The sequence below is a fragment of the Pelodiscus sinensis genome, chromosome 2 (genome assembly GCF_052426305.1).
Source record: "Pelodiscus sinensis isolate ZL-2025 chromosome 2, ASM5242630v1, whole genome shotgun sequence".
In the NCBI taxonomy this organism is placed as follows: Eukaryota; Metazoa; Chordata; order Testudines; family Trionychidae; genus Pelodiscus; species Pelodiscus sinensis.
The window spans coordinates 215,994,778-216,018,885 of NC_143053.1; the positions used below are offsets into that span (position 1 = coordinate 215,994,778).

General features: G+C 42.4%; 1 protein-coding gene across 3 annotated transcripts in view; it reads left to right on the forward strand.

Annotated features, from left to right (window-relative positions):
* Positions 1-4,059: 4,059 nt before the first annotated feature.
* CDK6 (cyclin dependent kinase 6) overlaps positions 4,060-24,108 on the forward strand; it is a 214,192-nt gene continuing 194,143 nt past the window's right edge. The window contains exons 1-2 of one of the 3 annotated variants that reach the window (XM_006114476.5): positions 4,060-4,554; positions 7,425-7,916. In XM_006114476.5, coding sequence (XP_006114538.2) covers positions 7,684-7,916 — 233 coding nt within the window. In that variant the 5' untranslated portion in view covers positions 4,060-4,554; positions 7,425-7,683. Of the gene's footprint in view, positions 4,555-4,930; positions 5,082-6,076; positions 6,207-7,424; positions 7,917-24,108 lie in introns of those variants that run through there. The other 2 variants (XM_075922365.2, XM_075922366.2) reach the window with 2 other exon arrangements.

The following is a 24,108-nucleotide window of genomic DNA, read 5'->3' on the forward strand; positions in this document are numbered from 1 at the left end:
TATCTGTGATAAAGTACTGAGTTAGGGGATATCTGCATATATAATAATTTTAAACAGTAGGTGTTTTATTTACCAAACCTCTTTACACTTGCAAAAGGTTATGTTGCTCATGATTTTACAATTTGTGCTCATGTATTATAAAATCTGACTACCAAAAGATGCTGCAAATAAACATGATCTGTTGTACCACATCACTTGATATGGGGCTATTCTGGCAAAATAATAGTTTCTCAGCTATGTAAGGGGTTTTCTAAGTACTAATGCCTAACTACATGTTTAAAAACCATATCATATTAGTTAAAATAGAAGATGCAGACTAAACAAAACTAAACCAGTATGAAACGGTTTAAACAGAGAACCTTATTCTCCAAAACCCTCTATTCAAATGTGTACTTTTGAAGTGCAAGTTTCACTCTGATTTGAATGTGGACTTCTTGTAACACCAAGCTCTGGAATCCCCAATAAAATTTTAGCTGTTCCCTGAACCAGTTAAAACACCAAACAAGCCAATGTAGCTTTCTTTCTGAGAGTCTTAAACTATTCATAGCACTTCTATGGTATTGCATGATGCCAGATTATTCAAATAAACTGCTGTAAGAGCATATTAATTCCAGTAATTATTTGTCACCTATTGTCACATCATCAGCTTTTTCATTGCTTCCAGCAAAACCTTAGAGACCTCATTTATGAATGTGTTTTGTAGTCCTTAAAGCAGCACATATGATTTTGAAGTCTTAGTTTTAAGGTGATTTAATTATATTTTAATGTATATTGATTATCAATAAAATAAAAGAAAATTGCCCCCACTGACATATCTTTCCATATAAGTTGTTTTTCAGAAATAGGGTTTCACAAATAAAATATTCATGGATTAAAAGAAAAGTAAGATGTGGAGAAAGTTCTCTTTTTTTCTCTTTCCTTCCTTTTTAGGAGCACCCCACGAACTAATTTTTCAGTACAACAAAAACTTTGGTAATAATTTGAGTAGACTTAGTAACTACTCTTTGAATTTGTTTCTTAGCAACAATATTTAATGAACTTTCACTACACCAGTGCCCAAAAATGGATGCAGATGTGTTTGTAATATAAATTAATGAAGAGATTTAAAACTAAAAAAGGAATATGAAATGTATTGTTATCTGGATTATAAAGCTTCCTGATTTTGAGAGACGAACAATACATTTTTAAATATTTGAAATCAGAAACACTGAAATGTAAAATGTCTCATGAAAAAGGAAAAGCAGATATTTTAGTAATATTTTCAAAAGCAAAAAATTAAACAGGATTATTTTTATTTCTGGAAATATATGCTGTTTTGCTGGTTCGTAATTTTTCCACAAAGCATGTTATATGAAATTACTTTATAACTTTATATCTATTAACGATTTAAACCGTCAAATAATTTTGCAAATTTGGACAAGTAGTTGCTTTTTGTGCTGCAATTTGTTTTGCAATATTGTCCATTTTTACTTGACTATTTATATCAAAATATATTTTGAAATTCTTCCTGAAATCACTTAGTTTTTAGGCTCATGAAATCTATTTAACCTCACTTTAGAGATGTGTTTGTATCATGGGAAGACTTCACAGCAGGATTCAAGGTAACTCAAGCAGCTGGCCTTATAGGTGGAAAGTTATACACACACACAATTAAAAAGTACCCCATAGTACTTTCAAAATGCTCTCAAACATTCCTCAAAATCCTATAAAACCAAGTATAATATAGCAAATTCATAATTGTATAGTATGATATAGAGGGTTTATTGGCATCTATTTAGAAGAATGAGTAACATATATTATTCCTGGCTTCCCCACTCATTAGTATTGGACCATCATAAATTCATGCAGGCAAAACATGTATACTAAACAGAGCAACCAAATATATTCTCTATTAAGTATCTTTGTAGAGAAAGCTTTGAGGATGGGTTTTGTGATGTGCAAAACTTAGTAAGGTAAAATGTTAAAATTGCAAATTTGAACACAAAACTTGCATTGAAAATGGAAAACATAAGGGCTTAAAGTTATCCCACACTGCATGTGCTGAATATGAAGTTGTATATGTAACTGATTCAATGCCTCTCACAGGCAGTCTTTATCAATAAGATCCCAAGAAAAACCCAGCTGGAATTTAAAGCTACCTTTCCCATGTGGAATCCACTAAGTAAGACAAGAAGCAAATACTGCTGCCTGTCCATCCTCAAAAGTGAATACTGTTACAATCAGAGATGTTGATTATGCCCTATGTATATGAATCTGGTCCAAAGTTTTGAAGTTGGAAAGGAAAACAAAAATATTAGCGTGCAAAAACTTGAAATATTAAAAATATGGAAACAATAAGCCAAGGCAATGGGCATGCAGATGTGATGAGATATCAATGTTCATGTCTAGAATTATTTTTAGAAAAAGTATTAATATGCATGTATTTGAATTGTATTCAGATTATCTTATTTATATATGCTAAAGTTTTGACATTTTTAACTAACTTTTTGGGTGTATGTAGTTCTACCAATTTTTGTCACTTGCTTTAGCAAGCAATCTTCACTTTAATTTAACAAAAACATTTGGGAATTTCCAGTTTATTAATTTAATACACTACAGTAAGAACACAAATTTGGTTCCTGTAAAACTTGCAATGTATGCATGGACTTCTGCAAACTCTAGTGCACAGCACATAAAACTTTATTTGCAGAAAAGTACCAGTTATTTGGCACAAAATTCCATTTCTCCTCCCAAATGAAATCAGGGGTGTTATGTGCATTTTTTTTCTCAGTAGCTTCAGTCAGAGTGAGGCTTCTAAATGTTCAGAAACAAGGATGGAACCTTGAAATTTATTTGCCCTCGTTTTTGGAATGAGTGGTAGAACCAGCTCCATCGAGCCTGATTTCAGCTGACAGCTGAGAGGACATGTGAAGTTCGTTTAAAAAAAATAATTGTGTGAATGTCTTTCTGTACTGAAGTATTTTAATTATATAATATTATGTACACAAAACCATATGTGCTGAGATATTTTCAGGACATAAAATATATTAATGCATAGCAGTGTGTTCAATGTCAATAACTTCATCACAGGATGACATCTGCACTATCTCCATGAACTGAATGATAGTTGTACCGTTGTCTTTCCAGCTAGCCCATCCTCCATCTCCACAAAAAAAAAAAAAAAAAAAAAAAGTGAGCAATCTTGGGTTCCAACTGGTTTAAGCGCCACATGAACTGATTCTCATTAGTAACTGAATTCCATAATTGTCCTTGAGGTTCTGTCAAGAATTTGGTGGAATGGATCAGCTGGGAGGGGAATGAAGATCAAGAATCCCAGATGTGTTTCCCAATCCTGAGAGAGTAGTTTGGCATCTGTTTTCTGCATTCTTGTGCAGCAAATTCCAATATTTGTAGGAATCGGCTTTATACAAAGTGCTCCCGGCAGCACTAAGCGTTCATTTCCCCCTCTCCACTGTAAGCTCTTTGGGGGCAGGGACTGCTCTTTGTTTTTGTCTTGTCAAGGTCAAACACATTGTGATTGCTTAGCGAAATAATAATAAAGCCCGGGCCATGCTTCATTTAGTAATATTTATTATTGGGTGTCCGTACCGCTGTTGCCTATGGGGCCCTTTGAGGGGCTCCAGCAACATAAATAATTATTATTGTGCTTATAAAGCACCTAGCAGAACAGTACCCCAGTTATGACCGGGGGTCCTTTGGCGCTGCCTCAGAGCAAATAAGAATCCTCCGAAGGTTTTTGCTCCCTAATGATGTCTCTCGCTTTCCCCCCCGGGGTGCATGCCTCTGGCAGTTGCGCTAGCGGCGACCCTTGCGGTATGTGGCTGCCTTTGGCAGAGGCACATGAAGGATTTCATTGAGTGTGAAGACAGAGAGCAGAGACAGAAAGCAGAAGGAGGCGGCTGCAGCCTTTGTAGTCGGGGAGGAATGCGGAAATGTTAAAGCACTATGTCAAACTTTTTTGAAACGGGGTCAAGTCACATTCAGCCAGCGTGGGAAAGCAAGGGGAAAAAAAGTTGAGGGGGGGGGGGGGCTTGCGAGCTGTGCTGCCGCCGCTGTTCTCAGAGAGAGCAGGAGCCGAGCGAGGCTACAGAGAGAAGCAGCGGCAGAAGGCGGCGTGGAGGGCTGGTTTCCGAACCCCGCACACGGGGGAGCCCTGCAGGACTTTGATCCGCTGCAGCCTGGCAAACGCGGGACTTTGAGTCACGCTTTTTTTTTTTTTTTAATTTTTTTTTCCAAGCGGGAGGGGAGGAGGGAGGGTGGCGGGCCGAGGCTGATCTGAATTAAAGCTCCCTGGGCAGGAAGGTGCTGCAGGAGGATGCGAGGGGAAGGCAGCAGCAGTAGAGCCGAGGAGGCGCAGTTGCTACCTGTGTGGCCCGGGGTGCTACGGCAGAGACCTGCTGGAAGCATCATGTGAATATTTATTACCCGGTTCGGGTCTTGGCTCGCGGGAAGCGAATGGGAGGTTTGCCTCCAGGAAGGTGACCCCCCCCTCCTCCCCCAGCGGGAGATTATCTGGGGCTCGTGCGGCGATCGGAGCAGCGTGGAGCGGACCAGGTAATTTGGAAGTGGCCATGTGCTTCCTCTAGTCTAGTGTTACTGCCGAGTGCTCCGCAGGCCCCCTTCCCCGCTGGGTGGCTTGCGGCGAAGGGGGGCTTCTCTGCCTCAGGCGGCGTGATTGTGAATCTGGGGCTTTGTGGGGGGCCGGCCCCCCAAGATGTTCATCCCTGGCGGGAGGGGTGTAATTGCTGCCGCCCCCCCCCCTTCCTCGCCTGTGTGCGTTCTTAGTAGGGGATGGGGGCAGGGAACCGCCGTGCATGTTCCCTGGGCACGAGGCTGGGGGGGCTTCACGCCTGTTTTCGGGTGTTTCCGTGGGTGGCTCCCCCCACGCTTCTTGTGGGGACAGTCGCCTGTGCCGCCGCCGCATGCATCCGCATGCATCCCTATTGGGCTGGTCGGGGGGAGGGGGCTCTCTGCACGCCTTCTCCCTCGGGGGTGCTTTTGTCCGTCCTCCGGCCCCATCCCGCAGCGTCCTCGCTGGGGAATTCGTGCGAGGGGCTTGCCCGGGCTCGCAGTCCTAAAACGTATGTTTCCAGAGGGTGATTCTCGGCATTCAGGGCTGGTGGGGGGCTGGTTGCGGGATTCCCCCGCGCGCTGTCCGGGGGGGGTTGATGGTGTGCCCCGCGGGCTGTCTTAACGGGGAGACTGGTTGGGGGTTCCCCCGCGGGTTGTCCTGTTGGGGGCATTGGCTAAGGGGTGCCCCGCGGGCTGTCCTGATGGGGGGATTGGCTGGGGGTGCCCCGCGGGCTGTCTCGGTGGGGGGATTGGCTGGGGGTGCCCCGCGGGCTGTCCTGGTGGGGGGATTGGCTGGGGGTGCCCCGTGGGTTGTCCTGGTGGGGGGATTGGCTGGGGGTGCCCCGCGGGCTGTCTCGGTGGGGGGATTGGCTGGGGGGTGCCCCGCGGGCTGTCTCGGTGGGGGGATTGGCTGGGGGTGCCCCGCGGGCTGTCCCGGTGGGGGGATTGGCTGGGGGTGCCCCGCGGGCTGTCCTGGAGGGGGGATTGGCTGGGGGTGCCCCGCGGGCTGTCTCGGTGGGGGGATTGGCTGGGGGTGCCCCGCGGGCTGTCCCGGTGGGGGGATTGGCTGGGGGTGCCCCGCGGGCTGTCCCGGTGGGGGGATTGGCTGGGGGTGCCCCGCGGGCTGTCTCGGTGGGGGGATTGGCTGGGGGTGCCCCGCGGGCTGTCTCGGTGGGGGGATTGGCTGGGGGTGCCCCGCGGGCTGTCTCGGTGGGGGGATTGGCTGGGGGTGCCCCGCGGGCTGTCTCGGTGGGGGGATTGGCTGGGGGTGCCCCGCGGGCTGTCCTGGTGGGAGGGCTGGGTGGGGGCGTGCCCCGCGGGCTGTCTGGGGTGTCCGTAGGGGGATTCCCCCCGCGGGCAGTCCGGGGGTGGGCCGGGGGCTGCTCCTCCGGGGCACGGATTCTGCCTGGAGCAGCAGTTGCCGAGGCGAAGGGCCCCGCGGCGCAGCAGGAACAGCTCGGGCCCCGGCGCTTGGAGCCGGAGCCGCACTGCGAGGCCAGGCCCGGCCCCCCGACCTCACACGCGCGCGCCGTGGGAGGCTCGGAGCAGCCGCTCCGCCCGCGGCACGCAGCGGCCTGGCCGCGCGGCACCTTCCTGCCTTCGGCGGGTCAGGCAGCTGCTGCTCCGGAGCAGGGGTGAGCCCCTCCGCGGGGGCATTTCACCTGCTAGCCCCTCCCCGCACCCCTCCCCCTTCACTATCTTGCTAGCCCCTCCCCTGCACACCTCCCCATCACTAACCTGTTAGTCCCTCCCCCCTCCCTCCCCATCAGTAACCGGCTAGCCCCTTCCCTGACCTCCTCCCCACATCGCTAACCTCTCCCCTGCACTCTTCCCCAGACCCTACCACTAACCTGCTAGCCCCCGCCTACACTTCTTCCCATCCCCTCCCCTGCAGTCCTCCTCACTCCCACCACTAACCTGCTAGCCCCTCCCCTACACTCCTTGCCCTCTTCCCTGTACTGTTCCCCAGACCCCACCACTAACCTGCTAGCCCCACTTCTGCACTCCTCCCTCCTCCCCTGCTCTCCTCTCCATCACTAATCTGTTACCCCCACTCCTGGACTCCTCTTGACCCACCATTAGTGACTTGCTACCTCCTCACCTGCAGTTCTCCCCACCCCCATCACTGACCTGCTACTCCTGGACTCTTCTCAGACCCCCATGACCTGCTACCCCCTTACCTAGTCCCCTTCCGTTATTGACCTGCTAACCCTCCTGGGATTCTCACTTCCCTCCCCCCACCCTCCATATCATTGAGCTCCTACCCCCACACCTGGGGATCTACCCACTCCCATCAGTGACCTTCTCCCTTCTTCTCTGGACTCTTCCCTCTAGCCATCTCCAACACTGAACTGCTGCTCCCTTCCCTGGGACTCTCATCTCCTCTGCTATGACTCAGCCCATCCTCATCCTGCTACCCTCTTCTATAGGTCTCTGCTCAGCCAACCCACATCTCCGACATATTGTCCCCCCATTCCCAACACCGCACTGGTACCTCCTGCCTTGGGACTATGTCCCATTCCCCCATTCCAAACGCTGAGCGAGTACCACCCTTACTTGGCATTTACTTGCTACTCCTCCTCTCCCTTTGTACCAACCCTGTAACCATATAGTCCTTTTCATGCCTTGCAATCCTATAGCATTCCACTTGCTCCCATTTTCTGCATCATATTGCATCCTTCAAACATCCATCTCATCAAATAATATATGTCAGTCTGTTTTTCTCAATTATGTAACCATGTAAAGTAATTAGTGAATGGAAGGTGCAGCAGTTGCATGTGACAAACAGGGAGGATTGATGCTGAAGAGGCGATAACCCCAGCACTAATGAACTTTTGGGTTTTGTCCCTTAGATCTGATTTCCCAGACAATGATCCCAAAGATGATATGATAATTGCTGGTGACTGAAAAAGAGAAAGCACTTTGGGGACTGTACTGAAGCAACACAGGGAGCAGGAGGGAGAAATACTTGTGCCTGCTTCTCCAGCAGTGCTGGCTCTGCAAGCTGTGTGTGCGGTGCATTTTCAGCATAGCAGATTACTAGTCAGGAAACAGCCAGTTCAACAGCTGGACCTGAGACACTCCAGAGTCAAGAGAAGAAGCAGCACCAGCATGGACAAGGACAGCATGGGCCTGGCTGACCAGCAGTATGAATGTGTGGCTGAGATTGGTGAAGGAGCCTATGGGAAGGTGTTCAAGGCCCGAGACTTGAAGAATGGAGGTCGTTTTGTAGCCTTGAAGAGAGTGCGGGTGCAAACAAGTGAGGAGGGAATGCCACTCTCCACCATTCGTGAGGTGGCAGTACTGAGACACCTGGAGACCTTTGAGCACCCCAATGTGGTCAGGTGAGGCTCTAGAGTGGAACCTATGGTCAGCTGGGGTCCAGTTTTGTTACATGATAGAAGGGTGGATTTGGACACTAATTTGAGTAGATGGATGGAATGAGCAACTAAAATGATACATGGAAAGTGATGTCAAGATTTTAGTAGGCAAGCATGCCACCTACCTGATATCACCTCATCCTTTTTCTCTGCCACCCACAAACAGAAACCCATCTCCAGAAGCATAGGCATGTGACATAAGTGTTTGAGTAGATGCGCAAGGAGCCACAAATACCCTTTGAGCCCCACAGGCACAACAAGCAGGAATGAAAAGAGATAACTCTTTTGTCTTGGGTGTCCACTCAGCAGATTTTTGGCACCCCTATTCATTATGAAATTGGCAGTGGGTAATGTGATGATCCCTCCAACTTTAGATGCACAGGTGTGGGAAGTTGTGCAATTCTAGTTCAGTGTGTTAAGCAGAAGCAGGAAAAGTGACCACTTAGGACTTCATTGGAGGGAGAGGGGGACTTGTAACCACAGATACAGAAATACAGTTTACAAGCCCTGCTTCTGAAATATCAAGAAAGGTACAAGGATTTCCATGTTGTGACTAGAAATTCTCAATACCCAAGCCTAAAGTTATTGAACAAAGGCTGCTTTTGTTATAAGCCTTTATATCTTTATGTATTCAACATTGTGATTTATATGACATGTCACTTTTGAATGGCTTATTAATCCTTGTTGGTTGTGCCTAGGGATGCTGGAAAACTTAAGGAAACTTAGAGGGAATTTTGCTGGAAATATTGTAGGAATTTGCTGTGAACATTGTAGGAATTGCCCTCTACTGTGTAATTGCTTTATTAGCAAATGGTCATACATTGTAAACTTATTGCATGATTGCAGGGCTAAGCGAAATCAGCAGAGAGTTTTGGAAAGTTCTTTTGAGCTATTTCTTTTCAAAATATGTAGAATTCATTATTAATCATACATTATGAACTTTAGCAAATGGACATTTTATAGGGGGTTTACCTGTACATGAGGGTGTGATACTACACTGATCTGCACTTTAGGTGAGAATGAAATGTAAACAAATACATCTCCGATATTTATGCATAAGCTCAAATAGTGCAACATTAGACAGCAAAATGAAGACAGTTCATACTTTTGTGATGCCAGATCTCATATAGGCCTAGGAAGCAAAAGTACAAGATGAAGAATACGATGTCAGCTCTGAGATTGTTTTAGGGTCTGGAGTTGAGGTTCCATATTGAAACTGCAACAGGAGAATGGAAATTAGGGCAATTGTTTAAATACAAAGGTAAATAGATAAGCTGTCATTCTCTTTTCCAAATGTTTGTGGCAGTAGAGTCTTATTACTCCAAGGATTTGGTAGGCAAAGGATTTACGTTCTAAAAATAACTTAGAAAATAATGTCTTTTTTTAAAATGAGAGGAAGGCTTTCCCTTACTGTATGTCTTTTAGATCTCAACTGGACTCCAAGCAGACACCTCATTGAGATTAGTGTGTTGTAGACTGGAGTTTATATATTTGTTGTTTCTGTTGTTTGGATAGTGACAGTTTTTTTATGGCTATCTAGTAATACAGAGGACTAGAAACTTAGTATACATTTTTCAAATGTGGGTATTTAAAGTTGAACAGCATATCCATATGGTGCTTAAACAAGTGGCTTGCTTTAAAGGTACTCTGTGATTGCACACTGTTTCTGTTGTAGGATTTGGGTGTGGTCAGAACTTCTAAAATTCAGGCCTCTTATTTTGGTGCCTAGGTACAGATTTAGGTGCCTTATTTTAGCCACTCTCCATTTGCAACTTTTGATCTTTGTTTGTTTGTTTACTTGTTTGTTTGTTTTAAATGAAAGCCTAGATGGTATAGAAAAAATGAAAATCCTGGAGATGCTTAAATATAAGACATACCAGTGGCATTTTTGTCCCTGCTGGGGTCACTCCATATACACTCCATATCCAGAAAGAGGGTCAGTTCTTGAACCTTCTAATTTTCATAAACCCTTTAAAACACTTTTGTAAACACTTTAACACAGCAAAATCACAGAGAGCAAAATGTCTGAAAAAGAGGGTGCAAATACAGACTTGTTTTGTTCAGACTAAAATGCAGAGCAGCCTTTAGTTGGTGTTTTACAGATGTATCACAAGTGAAAATATTTATAATAAGATCAAATGAATAATGTATCACGTCCGAGCAACAAGTACTTAACCATGTACTTTTGAATATGTAGTTTTAATAGAAATGTATCTGGAAGAATGTTCCAGGACTTAATTACATTTTCTTGAAGCCTGCAGTGCTTGCTGCAACCAGCATTTCAGATGCCACAGGTTGGGTCATTATGTACTAGTGAGTTTGGCACCTTTACCGCACCTTCTTTCCATCTGTGGAAGTAAGAAATAAAAAGCAAGTTCACGCAGTAATTCTTCTGGAATGGAAGAAATTCTATTTAAAAGCATACCTTTATTTTCTTGGTATCTTTTGAGTAGGAGGAGATTAAAGTATTGTTCTGGAGTATTTGAAATAATTTCCTTTTAATGAAGACTAACTTGTTTGTATAGGAAGGAACAAATATTTAAATGTTTTGATTCCTTTACCAAACATAGTAGAGGATCTTATAATTTCTTGAGATTACAGGATTACTTTTTTGTATTATGTAAATATATCCAGAAAAGAAAATGTTGAATACTAAAATCTGCTGTTTCACTCCATTGACCTGTCTGCACGCAATTATGAAATGTATTTTGTTCATTACAAATGTTGAGTATCTGAGAAACCAGTCTAGAAATGAGAACCTTGTCAGTATTCATGAATAAGGTAGTGAAACATGCAGCATTTTCACACTAGGATAAAAACTGCATCATTATCAGATAACTAGAATAAAAAAATTAAAGTAGCATTTAAAGTCAAGTATCATAGTGAATGGGAAATTTCTCTTTTTCAAAATAAGTGATAAATGAAAGTATAACGCAGAAAAGGGTGTGCTGAGCAATGAAATGTGTGAGTCATGAATTGTTCAATAAAACTCATGATGGCTGTATGAATCAGAATATAGACAAACTTCCAATAATTGTGCCACACATGATCAATGCACCTGAACAAATTTGCTTCCATCTGCTCGCGTCAGACAGTATATATCAATACACCCACAAATGATACAACTTTCAGTGAACAATAGAACTTGCTTTGTCTTCTTCCTCTTCCTTTGGAAACCCCCGTCGGTCCAGTGATGCTGATGTGGTTTTAGTGTGCAGGAATGGCCAGGTCATGGTGCCCTGCACTGAATGGGATTTTTCTGGCTGTCCCCATGGAGTGGAGGATGAAAAATGATTGGGGCCTAGGATGACCAGGTGCATGGGATGTCCAGGTAGACCTTTTGCTACATGAATTCAGCTGTCACAGATCTCTGTGGAGCTGGATTGCAGAAATGACAAGAGGTACTGTAGACTCAGGGTTATCATAGTGCAGTGGTCACCAACCAGTAGATTGGGATCTACTGGTAGATTTTGGAGCCTCTCACAGGTAATCCTGACTGGTTTGGCCAAGAGGTTATCAAGTGCCAGCACTTCAGCTGCCCCTCCCCCCACTGCTGTGCATCTCCTGCCCTTTGCCTTGGAGCTGCCCCTCCCCCTTGGGAGCCTCCTGCTTTCTGTGCAGGGAAAGGGACGAGAGGAGGGGTGCTAATGTCAAGGTGTCCCCTCCCACTCTGTATCCTTTCTCTACACAGCAGAGGGGGGGCACAACAGGACTTGGGATGGAGTTTGCTGGTTGCTTTAGGGAGTGGTCCAGGGTCAGGACAGGGGTGAACTTGCCTTAGCCCCACTGCACCACCACCAACTCAAGAGCCACCTGAATAAGCAGTACCCTGCTGGAGCCTACATCCTGAACTCCTATACCAGTCATGAACCCCTTCTTGCACCCCAAGTCCCTGCCGCAGCCTTGCGTACCCCTGCGTCCAAATGCTATCTAAGAGCCTGTACCTAGAATCCCCTCCTGCATCCCAACTGCCTGTCCCAAGAGCAGCTCAGAGCCCCTCTCACACTCCAGATCCCTTAATCCAAGACCAGAGCCTGCTGCACCCCAACCCTCTGCCCACGCCTGATGAAAGTGAGTGAGGATGGGCAAGAGAGGATGGAGTGAGTAGGGGTGGGGTCTTGGAGAAGGGGCGGGAAGGAGGCAGGGCAAGGGCATTTACATTTGAGGTAGATCTTGGATTGAACTTATATTCAAAAAGCGATCTCATGCTCCAAAAGCTTGGAGACAACTGTCATAGTGGTTTGGATTTCTTCCCACAGCCCCTGAAAAACAGTTTATGCCCAAGCTACTTGGCATTGGGATGGTAAAGGTTTTAACCCGGTTGACAGAAATGTCACAATGGGCTACACTTTTAAATAACCATTAATAACATTACAACTTTTTCTAACCATGCTGTTTTTTGCTAATTCAGCTTCTGTTCACATTGTTTCAGTCCTGGCTCTCCTTCTCCATATTTCTATATTGCAGTGCTGAATTTGTGACATCACAATTGCTTCTACTCCAACAGATTGTGAATTTTATTCTGACTTCACTGCAGGATTAATCAGAAAGGGTATGTCTACACTACCCCGCTAGTTCGAACTAGCGGGGTGATGTAGGCATACCGCACTTGCAAATGAAGCCCGGGATTTGAATTTCCCGGGCTTCATTTGCATAAACTGGGTGCCGCCATTTTTAAATCCCGGCTGGTTCGAACCCCGTGCCGCGCGGCTACACGTGGCACGGGGTTCGAACCAGCCGGGATTTTAAAATGGTGGCACCCAGTTTATGCAAATGAAGCCCGGGAAATTCAAATCCCGGGCTTCATTTGCAAGTGCGGTATGCCTACATCACCCCGCTAGTTCGAACTAGCGGGTAGTGTAGACATACCCAAAGAGGAGCTAGGCTCAAAATGAGAAAGAGTTTGCTTGTGTAGAAAATGTTCTCTCTTTCACATTTGCCTAGGTATGAAAGTTCCTCTGAGTCAAGACATTTTATTCTATTTTATTAAAACTAAAGAAAGATCTATGTGAGCAAATTTTGTCATGCATTGCTTTTAAAAAAAAGTATTTTGTGTATTAATAGCAATTCATAGTATTACAATTAAGTTGTTCATCTAGCCCGCTGTTCAGATAGGAAGATGAAATGCTTCGTTAAAAGATGATATATATAGTAGTTAAATCTGGCACAAATTAGTCTAGCACTTATGTAACTTACTGCTGTTCTATTTGGGGGGGAAATGAAATATATGTAGACAAAGGACAGACTTTGCCAGGAATGAATGACATATTAGATTCAGGAAATTCCTGTGTGTAAAACTGGGAGTATTACTTGCTGTAATAGATTTGTAAAAAAAATCTTCTTATGATCACACTGTAAAATGCAGCTCTATATTGTATTCATTTTACATTTTTCCTGCTATTAATCAGTGACTAGTTTTAGTTAATCAGGCTTCATGCTAGAAATATGCATTCAAAGAAAGTGCTACAAGCGAGGGAATACTCAGATTCCAAATGTTTTCAAGACAAATATATTTAACAGTTTTAGCAGGATTATGAATGTTCAAGGTCCTCAAGCAAAGAGAACATACTCACAAAGCCCTATATTTTTGTTTCTTGGCACTTAACTTTCCCAGAACTCTGGCTTTTTAGTATTGTTGGGAGTTAACGGGTCTTAAGAGCTCCAGATAGACAAATCCTGATTAGAATTTGGTGATCTGAAATGTGCTCCTGCTGTTAAAAGAATTGTCAAAATTCTGGCACCTTTAGCTTGTATTTACTGAATGCCTCAATTGCCAGCCTAACAAGGGCATTCAGCACACAAATACAGAAAATCTCATTTCTCTCTTTTGTTAGTTTCCAAGACATGTAGCCCAGATAATTGACTCCAGCTCCTACATGATGGTTTAGCCAGTTGGAGGCATTACATTATTCAATGACCTCCCTGTAATATGGAGCCAGTCTATAGGAAACCAAATAAGTATCATTCCTTTACTCTATTTGTACAATTTGACAATGGTTTGGGGGCCTTTTAATATTGTCCCAAAGGATGTAAAATATCAGAAGACAATATTAACAATTTTGTAGGCTATGCTTTATAGAAAAAAGCCAATGTTTGCTTCACTCCCTGTAGACAAGCTCAACATTTCAGAGGTATTTAATAGTCTAATTCCTGTAGCATTACAGTGTAATAGGACCATATAAAAATAGAGCATACAGCCTAACAATAAAAATATAACTTGAGTTTTCAGTGTCAAGTACCCTCGTTTAGCCTGATTATTGGCAGCATTCAGAACAATAATTCCCTTTGCAGGGTGAATAAAATTTTGGTTTTGTGTTTTTAATTCAAATGTACAAGTGGAAAGGAAATTTTGAAATATAGACACTAATATTCATTTTTTACTTCCATGGATGTTAATATTGGTTGGTAATAAATTTTAAACGACAGTCTACTGAAGCCATTCAGAAGTTGCATCAAACACTTTGTGTTAAAGTGCAACAGTTTTATTTTAGGGGGCAGTAGTCTCCAGTGAATTCTGTTTCCTTCCTTCCTTGCTTTTACTGCCAAACTAATGTTATAACTTAAAGTGTGCAATATCACTCCTACAGGTCAACATCATTCAATCAATTTATTTTTTATAGAACTCTGTATGTGATGCATGACAAGCCACTAACAATACAGAGAGATAAAATAGTAAATATATATTGTCAGAATCTGAGATTCTCAGAAGGCAGAAAGGGCAAAGTAATGTGCAAAGATGGAGGAAAGTAAAAGGAAAGGAAACTGAGATTTAAGAGCAGTCATGGTAAAACTACAAGGTAAAACATGGTAAAATTGCACATTCGTTTCAATTAGAGAAGAATGGAAGTATGAAATAAGAGGGGGGAGAAAATCAGTGGGATTCAAACTAACACCAAGAAGATGGTTTGTAGTCAAGATTTGAAGGGAGGAAATCACTTGAAGAAAGGGAGAATGTCCCAGATTTATAGGGTGAGGTGAAAAAGTGAGCCTTACCAACGCTGGAAGATTATATGGAGATGGAGAGCTGAGAACAATACTGGAGAAAGGAAGGGTAATCAAATCAGAGAACCAGTGGCTGTAATGTTAGTGAACCACTAAATGAGATTTTGGAAATCAGAGTAATTTTGAATTGGATCTGCAGATGGCTAGGATTTGAAGAAGTCTGAAAAGGTGACTAAGGAGACTAAGTTCCTGAAATAAGAGAATAACTTGGTTCAATCAGTATGAAACGCCTGTAGTTCTGATAATAGGCACTTAAGGGAGATCACAAATGAGCATCTAGTCTACCTTTGAGCATCATGTGCTTACTAATAGATTAAGTAAGTGATGCTTGAATAAATATCCGTGAAAAGCAGGGCAATATAATGCTGAATGAGACGAAAGAGGTTGAAGATGAAATGGTAGTTCAAATCTTGGAAAATCCACTCGCAGAGTTGAATACAAGCTTTCTTAAGTGAATGTTATTAAAATCTTTTTATTGAAAGTTTCCAAGGAGAACAGCATAGTGTCGTATAACATTTTCCAATGTGAGGGGTATTTTTATCTTGCACTCTTCATATGGTGAGAATGTAAATGTTTATTGATTAACCAACACTAATATGTGTGCCATAAAAATACCATTACTCATGTCCCATCCATATGTTGTGTTAATTTGCTCTCTTATACATTCTATCCCTAGAAATGAAAAGGTAACTGTTGGCCTCAAAATTATTTTTGAAATCAGTCTCCGACCTAAATAGCAACCAGCTAGTTATGTCCAGGTGATCACTTCAGATACCAAAATGAAGATTTGTCTGAATTATACCAATTCACTATTGTCAGTGGAGTTACACTTAGGATATATATTGTGCCTATTGTGTCTTGAAAGTAGTTTGGAACAACCCATTTGTGAATGCTGTTATTTTTTTACATCACACTAGTTTAATACAAACAAGTAATTGGTTTGGTGGTGGTGGAGCATACTGAAAGGTAAACCCACCATGAATTCATTTTAATGATTTAACAGACACAAATTCTACATACAGATGAATCATTACAAGTTTAAATGAAGCTTGTTCTAAAAGTCCAAATTCAATATTACTCAGTCTAGAATGTTAAGTATTTTGACAAAGACAGGAAGTGAGAAACGGGTCTATGTATATTTTTTTAAATTTGCTGTGAAGTTTTAGCTAAATCTTTTAATATATCTAATTGACACTCTGGTCACTAGGATAAGTGACTCAAGGTATCTGTTGCTATTTAACACTTCTAGGGAATTCCCCCCCTTGCCCAAAATTAGCTAATTATATACTGGAAATTTCAATAGATTGTTCACAGTTTAAGTCAGCATATTTCTAGGCGCTGTCTGTGAATGTAATTCTTAGCTGTGCTGATGCTTTTGTTTCTCTTCATCTTTGGAGCCAGCACTGTACTGTAAGGATAGAATTCTATTGCTATTTTTTTCCACATTTGATGTGGTAGTTTGCATACAGCTGCAGAGTAGACAGTTACCTTTGAAAGGAACATTTGGCTGCTTTAGTTTGATTAGAGCAAACCACCTCAATCATTTCTAGACCAAGAGCGTTTTTATTTTAACTTGGCAGGAGGAGTTGGGAATGTACTGACTGTACTCAGATATGTGGGGGAGTGGTAAAGGGGATACACAACTGATGGCTGAAATGAAACAGCCTTAGTGAAATTTATTTACCCAAAAAGAAAATCCACATAAAGTTGTTGTTCCACAGGTTTTAGGTTACAATACAAAAAAGCATTTAAACTGAAGCCACTGATGATTCCATTTTAACTTCCATTTTTATGGCAATGAATTTTAAGCAGTCCTTGTGAAAGCTCCCACAAGAAACTGTTGGAAATACTGTAGCATGATAACAAAGTGTTTTAAAAGCTGGTTTACCATAAGCTTTGAACAAAAAGTTAATTGGAAAAATAAAATTCAGAACTTGGAAGATTTCTAGTCTTTTAATTCTTAAAAAATACTAAAAGCCATAACACCAAAATTGCAGTAGAAAAATGTAACTACGTAACAATAGGTTCTTTTCTTACTGGATACACACACTTTGTATGTGTCCCATCCCCTGCTCCTGCCACATGTTATGATGCAGTTATGTCATGTCAGAGCTAAAATATCCCTGCTTGTAGCATTAGTATAAGATCCCATCATTCTATCATACTTCTAACTTTGATACTAAACTTTCTCTTCCCCTAAAGTAAAGAACAACTGTAGTATATATTGTTTACAGTTGCAGAGATAAATTACATTCTTAAAATTAGACTAATCCCTAATTTTGTTTAAATTTTCCTCATTGATGACCAAATAATTCCCCCCAGATCAACCTTTGTAAAATTCTAGAATGTCAGTATGTGCTTCCTAAGAAAGTTTGATGGGTTGACAGGGCATATCCTCCAAAATTAGTACTGGATAGAGTCCTTCAGAATGTGCAGGATTTTGTGCATTTGTGCTCCCAAACTGAGGCTTGTTTGACCAAAAACTCTCCCTTCAACCAAAAGGTATAGGTTGGTCTCCCATGTCAGAAACAGGTGGATCTTGAGCCAGCTGAATGAGCATAGCTGGCAATATAATTTTCATCCTCCTGAGATAGGAGGGGAGATCCACTGGGAAAATGGATGGATTTTTACATATTTTTCAGCTAAACCAGAAATCCAGATATAAAATTTAGGATAGCATCTCAGCCAATGAAAATCATTTAAGTCCATTGTCTTCAGCAATTTACACAAGCTGAAGATTTTGTTAATATAATCATAAAGTCCTAGAAACTGGAGATGGAAAAGATGCAGGGTATTCTGTGGGCTGTTCCATGTCATATATTCCCTAGTACAGTGTCCAGTGAAATTTTACATGTCACAAATTATTGTATCCCCAATGCTTCCCTTGAGCAACTATTCTACAATATACTAGACACCACATCTGGAAGTTTTACCTGATATTCAGGCAACTTTTTCCCTTTCTTAATTTCACTCCATTATCCCCAACTTATACCCCCTTTTAACACTTTATTCTCCCATTTTAGTGTTTAGAGTAATCAAATTTTTGAAAACTTAGATTATCCTGCCTACTTCTTTAGATATATGTACTAGGCTGCGTTTTTAATCTTTATGTCAATCATTTTAGCACACTAATCATTTGATGCTTTTTACTGACCTTTTAAATTGGTTTACCTTTCTGGTAATGTGATGCCCTATATTGAAAGCTGTTTTCCAGGTACAGTCACTCTAGAGTCGCAATTTGCCTTCTTATTCTGTAAAGGAATATTTCTGTATTTGTAGTCTGGAATTGTGCTAGCCTTTGTTGTTCCATATCACGTTGCCATATCACACTGCAAGCATAGGTCTAATTTGTTGCTCACTAACATCTCCAGGTCTCTTTCAGCATTAGTGGTGTCTGGTTTTCTCCCTGACATTGAGTATCTTTGACTTCCATTATTCCTCCCTCTCCCCCCCCCCCCCTCCAACCCCAGCAGTAGCTTGTGTTTTTCCAAATTGAACATTCTTTGTTCTGTCATATTTCTAAACATTCTAGTTTCTTTTATGTTTATCATCCGTGACAGTATTTGCAACACCATAATTTGCCATCATCCACAAATGTGCTGTTTATCCCATCTTCCAGATTTCTAATAAAGACAGTCGCTGTGGTTTCTCACTAGAAACCTCCCATCAACTTGATATATTGTTGTTTATCATTACTCTTTGCATAAGACCTACCAGAAAGTTTTCAATCCATCTGTCTTTGTTTGAACTAATTATGAGCGTTAGATTTTTGCAAGAGCAAAGTTTGGTAAATGCCAAGGCTGAGATTTTCAATGGTGCTCAAAGGAGTTAATTTAAACATCTAACTTCCTTCAGCCCCTTTGAAAATTCTGGCCTAAATATATCTCATCCACCGTATTCCACTTATCCACTAACTTTGTAATTTAATTTTAAACAACAAGCCAGCTTATCTGGCTATGCTTATTACCATAGTTCATGTTCTTATATCTTCTAGATATAAGAACATGAAGTCTTTCTCTCTCTCACTCACTGCTTATTTATTCTATTAAGGTGGATTAAAATCTCTGTTAAGAATGTCAATAATACAGAAAGAATGCTTTATCGAGAAGTAAAAGATAAAGATAGAAATTATAGGAACTAGAGGTGGGACAAGTTAAGATCACAGAAATACATTTGTCAGGGCCAGATCATGACTTTCTAACACCCTAAGCTATGTCATGAGAAAGGACCCGTACTACAAAAAAAAAAAAGAATTTATTATTTTCATTGAAAGGACATTGAATTTATAAACACAAAAGGTTTATGCTCTCACAAGAAAACAAGAGGGGGAGTATATACATTTTGTATAATTTTTATATAAGTAAGAAAAATTATCCTTTTCATATGGGTAAGTGAAAAAACATTTGATTAATTTTGTTAGGGAAATATTAAGTGTATCCAGACTCTCTTAAAAAAAAGTACAATTTTTTCTGCTTTATATTTTTGTCTATATTTTTGTCTATATTTAGAGAGAATCTTCTTTTTCCCATATCTCATTTATTTATCAGCAGATTTTGATAAAATTTTAAATAATCAATTTTTTTGTTTTTTTAGAGGCCATGGCTCTGTGTGGCTCCCGGAAGCAGTGGTATGTCCCTCTCTAGCTGCTACATGTAGGGGAAGCCAAGGGGCTCCATATACTTCCCCCAGCCCAGGTTCTGCTCCTGCAGCTCTTATTGGCTGGGAAGCACATCCAGTGGTAGCTTGTGGGAACAGTGCCTGCAGATAGGGCAGTATACAGAGCTGCCTGCCAGCACCTCCACAGAGGAGCTGAAGGGGAATTACCACTGGTTCTGGAAGCTACTTACGGTGAGCACCATCCGGTGAGCACTTACGGTGACCTCTGAGTCCCCATCCCTGTATTGCAGCCCCCTACCTCAGATCTAATCCCTCTCCTGCCCTTCAAATCCCTCAATCCCAGCCTAGAACACCCTGCTGAGTCCCAAAGCCCTCATCCCAAGACCCATCCCATAATCTATATTCCCAGCTAGAGTCCTCACACACACATACACATCCCACCACACTGCAAGCCTCTGCTCCAGTCTGGAGCCCCCTCACAAATCCCTCATCCCCAGACCCACCTCAGAGCTCTCACCTCTTCCGACACCCTAGTCCCAATTTTGTGAGTATTCATGGCCCTCCAGTTTTCATTCCCTGATGTGGCCCTTGAGCCAAAAATTTTGCCCACCCCTGTAGGTTAATTAGCTCATGCACTGACTTTTAGGGAAAATAACAAGGAGTTGGACTATAAGATATCTGACCAAAATAAACACCATACATGTCTGTACGAAATTCAAAAAAGCTTAAAACCAAAGTAAGTGATTAGAATGACTAACAAGGACACTTTCATGAGCCATTTCTGAAGCATGGTGGAATGACAAAAATTGCAGTTGTGATATCTGATTGTAAATTGATGTTGTGATATCTGGCTATAACTTTACCGGAAGTGGAGCAGTAGCAATGTATCTTAAAGAATGTAATGAGATAAAATTGTGTGTGAAAAAGATAGTGCTGCAAAAATCTGTGGAGGGGAAGCCGAGAGATTTCAGGACCCCTGAGCAAGGTGGAGGAGGCTGTATCTGTGCTCCCAGAAGGAGAAGGGCCTCAGGTGGAAGGGGTAAGGCCAGAGGAGCCAGACCTCAGCACCGCCCAACTGAATCATGCCCCATCCTCCCGCTAACCTTTAGCACTGCCCAGAGCATGACACACAGGGCTCTGGCAGCAAATTAAAGGGCCCTGGGCTTTGGCAATGCAGTGGCCACAGTAGCAACTCCCTTTTCCTCTTCCCCTCCCCCCTTCTGTTGGTAGGCTTGAATCGGTGTAAAAATCCCAAATCATAAAAATACAAATATACTTATTTGGTTGTTTTGCCAGTCTCCAGATCAGGAAAAGGATACTGAGTGTGCAGTGATAGAAACTGAAGATACATCTGAGTCTAATAAAAACGTAAACATGGGTGACATCAACTATCAATATATAAACTGGACTAATAAAGAGTAAGATTTAAAGAAAAGAGTTCTTGACATAATAAATAGTTGCTCCTTGGAAAAGCTAGTTCTAGAGTACAGAAGAAGAGAGAATATTCTTGACAAAATCCTTCGTAACTCACAGGAGTTGGTTTAAAAAAATTGAACCATTAGGGAACAGTGGTCACAATATTATTAAATAATGTATCTTTCGAGAATGGGATTATACAAAAAAAATGAGCACAGTGATACTAAACTGCAGAAAGGAGAGGTTTAAAAAATGAAAAAAGTACTAAAAAAGGCCCCAAAGTCAAAATTGGGGAATTAAAATGCCTAGAGTTATCATGGCAGCTACTTAAGCATTTCATAACATAGTCACAGAAGGCATACATATCCTTAAAAAATTAAACAAGAAGACTCTATAAAAATATATGGCTAAATTGCATGGTTAAAGAGGTTGTTCAAGTCAAATAGGCATAATTTTAGAAATAGAAAGACAGCCCAAATGAGGCCGATGGGCAAGAGCATAAACTATGGCCAGTACAATGTCAGATGGAAATTCGAATGGCTAATATGGAACTTGAAGAAAACACAGACAAAGATATGAAACAAATATAAAAAATGTATTAAAGTATATCAGAAGCAGGAATCCCGTGACTGAATCTGTGGGCATGGTGGGCTGCTAGAAAGCAAAGGATTCAATCAAGGAGAAAAAGGATGTTACAGAGGACCCTATTTCTTTGCATCAGCCGTCAGAGAGGTTGCTGGATTATAACTACTCCTCTGCCATTACCTCATTTTTACTATCTGAAAAGAATAGAGTCCATATGATGTATGCACTTCTAACTCATGTGCTGTCTCTAGTTTATTCTTGTCATAAAAAGGTAGAAGAGTATATGGTGTGGGCAGAAGGGGAGGCTATAGATTAGTTTCCTTGCTTTTACTTCAAGACCCAAAACTTCAGTATTCAGCAATCATTTTCATAGAATCACAGAAATGTAGGGCTGGAATGGACCTAGAGAGATCATCCAGTCTACACTGAGGCAGGCCCAAGTATACTTAGATTATTCCTCATTGGTGCTTGTCTAACCATTTCTTTAAAATATCCAGTGATGGAGATTCCACAACCTTGCTTGGCTAACTTGCACCCAGGAATTTTAAAATGATGTGGCTGAGGACCTCACTAGATCACTAATGTAACTTCTCAGTTAGTCTCTGAACACTGGGGAAGTTCCAAAAGACTGGAATTAATGTAGTGCTAATATTTTAAAAAGGTAAATAGGATGACCCTGTTAATTATAATCCCGTCAGTTTGACATTGATCCTGGGCATGATAATGCAGCATTTGATGTGGGACTTGATTAATAAAGACTTAAAGAAGGGTTCTGTAATTAATGCCAATTGGTATAGGTTTATAGAAAATAAATCCTATCAGATTAACTTAATTTTTTGATAAAATTATAAGTTTGGTTGAAAAACTTAATAGTGTTGATGAATTATACATAAACTTTGCAAGGCATCTGACATGGTACTATACAACACTTGGATTAACAAACTAGAAAGATATAAAATTAATATGGCTCAGATTAAATGGATTAAAATGTAGCTAACTGATAGGTCTCAAAATTTAATTGTATTTAGGGAATCATCAGTGAGCAGATGTGTTTCTAGTGAAGTGTTACAGGGATCTTAGCACAATACTGTTTAACATTCCCGTGAAGAATCAGTCATGACCCTCACCAACCTGTGGCCAAAAGGCCTAATTTAATCTTTGTATACTTAAACAGGGAGATTTCAAGTAGGATTAGAGAGGCTATTTTATCTCTGTTTGGGGCCTGATGCAACCACTGCGGCTGGAATACCATTTCCAGTGCTGGTGCCCACAGTTCAAGAAGGATATTGATAAATTAGAGACTGTTCAGAGAAGAGCAATGAGAATGACTGATGGAATAGAAAACACATCTTATTGTGATAGATTCAGAGAGTTTATTCTGGTTTAACAAAGAGAATGTCCAGGGGTGACTTGATCACAGTTTGTAAGTATGCACATAGAAAACAAATATTTGGTAATGGACTCTTCAATCTAGCAGAGAAAAGTAACACTTCAATGGCTGGAAGCTCAAGCTAGACAAATTCAGACCTGAAATGAGGCAAACGTTTTTAACTGCAAAAGTGATTAACCATTTTGAACAGCTTGGCGAGGGTCGTGATTGATTCTCTACCAGCAATTTTTAAATCAAGATTGCCTGTTTTTCAAAAAGATACATTCCCAGAAATTATTTTGGGGAAGTTCTACAGCTGTGGTCACCAACCGGTCGATTGAGATCAACTGGTCGATTGCGAGGGCTCGACCAGTCGATCGCGAGGCATTTGGGGCCTCCTCCATTTCCCTCCACCCCCGAGAAGCCCCACTATCTACCTCCAGCGAAAATGGAGGTAGTGCCGGCAGGGTGGATGTAAGTTCTACAGTTGCGCACCACTTCTGGGGATTCAGGAAGAGCGCAGGCTGCTCCCCTCCCTCAGGTCTGTGGTGTGCTGGAACTTGCGGGATGGTGGGTCCCCAGAGGAGGCGTGGGCCGGGGCTTCCCTCCTCTGTGGGAAGGGGAATTAGCTCCGGAGGAGGTGTGCACAAGGGCTTCCCTACACTGTGGGAGGAGGAGTTGGCCCCGGAGGAGGCATGTGCAGGCGCTTTCCTGCTTCGTGGGAGGGGGGAGTTGGCCCCAGAGAAGGCGCGCACGGGGGCTTCCCTGCACTGCAGGAGGGGGACTTGGCCACGGAGGAGGCGTGTGCGGGGGCTTCCCTCCTCTGCAGGGGGAGGGAGGAGGAGTCCTGGGAGAAGGCTGGTGCAGGGGACTCCCTGCCCCACTGGCAATCTGTCCCCTGCTGCAGAACCCTGTCCCCTCCCCACCCCCGGCACCCTGTCCCCTGTACCCTGCTGCAGAACCCCATCCCCTGCCCCAGCACCCACTAGCACCCTTCCCCAGGAACATGTCCCCTGCTTCCACCAGCACAGTTGAGGCCACATTAGTGAGGCTTGGGGGGTTTTGGGAGGAGGGTTTTTTTTTTTTTTTTTTTTGCATCTCCCTTGTGTGGCCCCAACTGACTTTTCTGTGGGTCAGTGACCCCCTGACCGAAAACAGGTTCCCTGC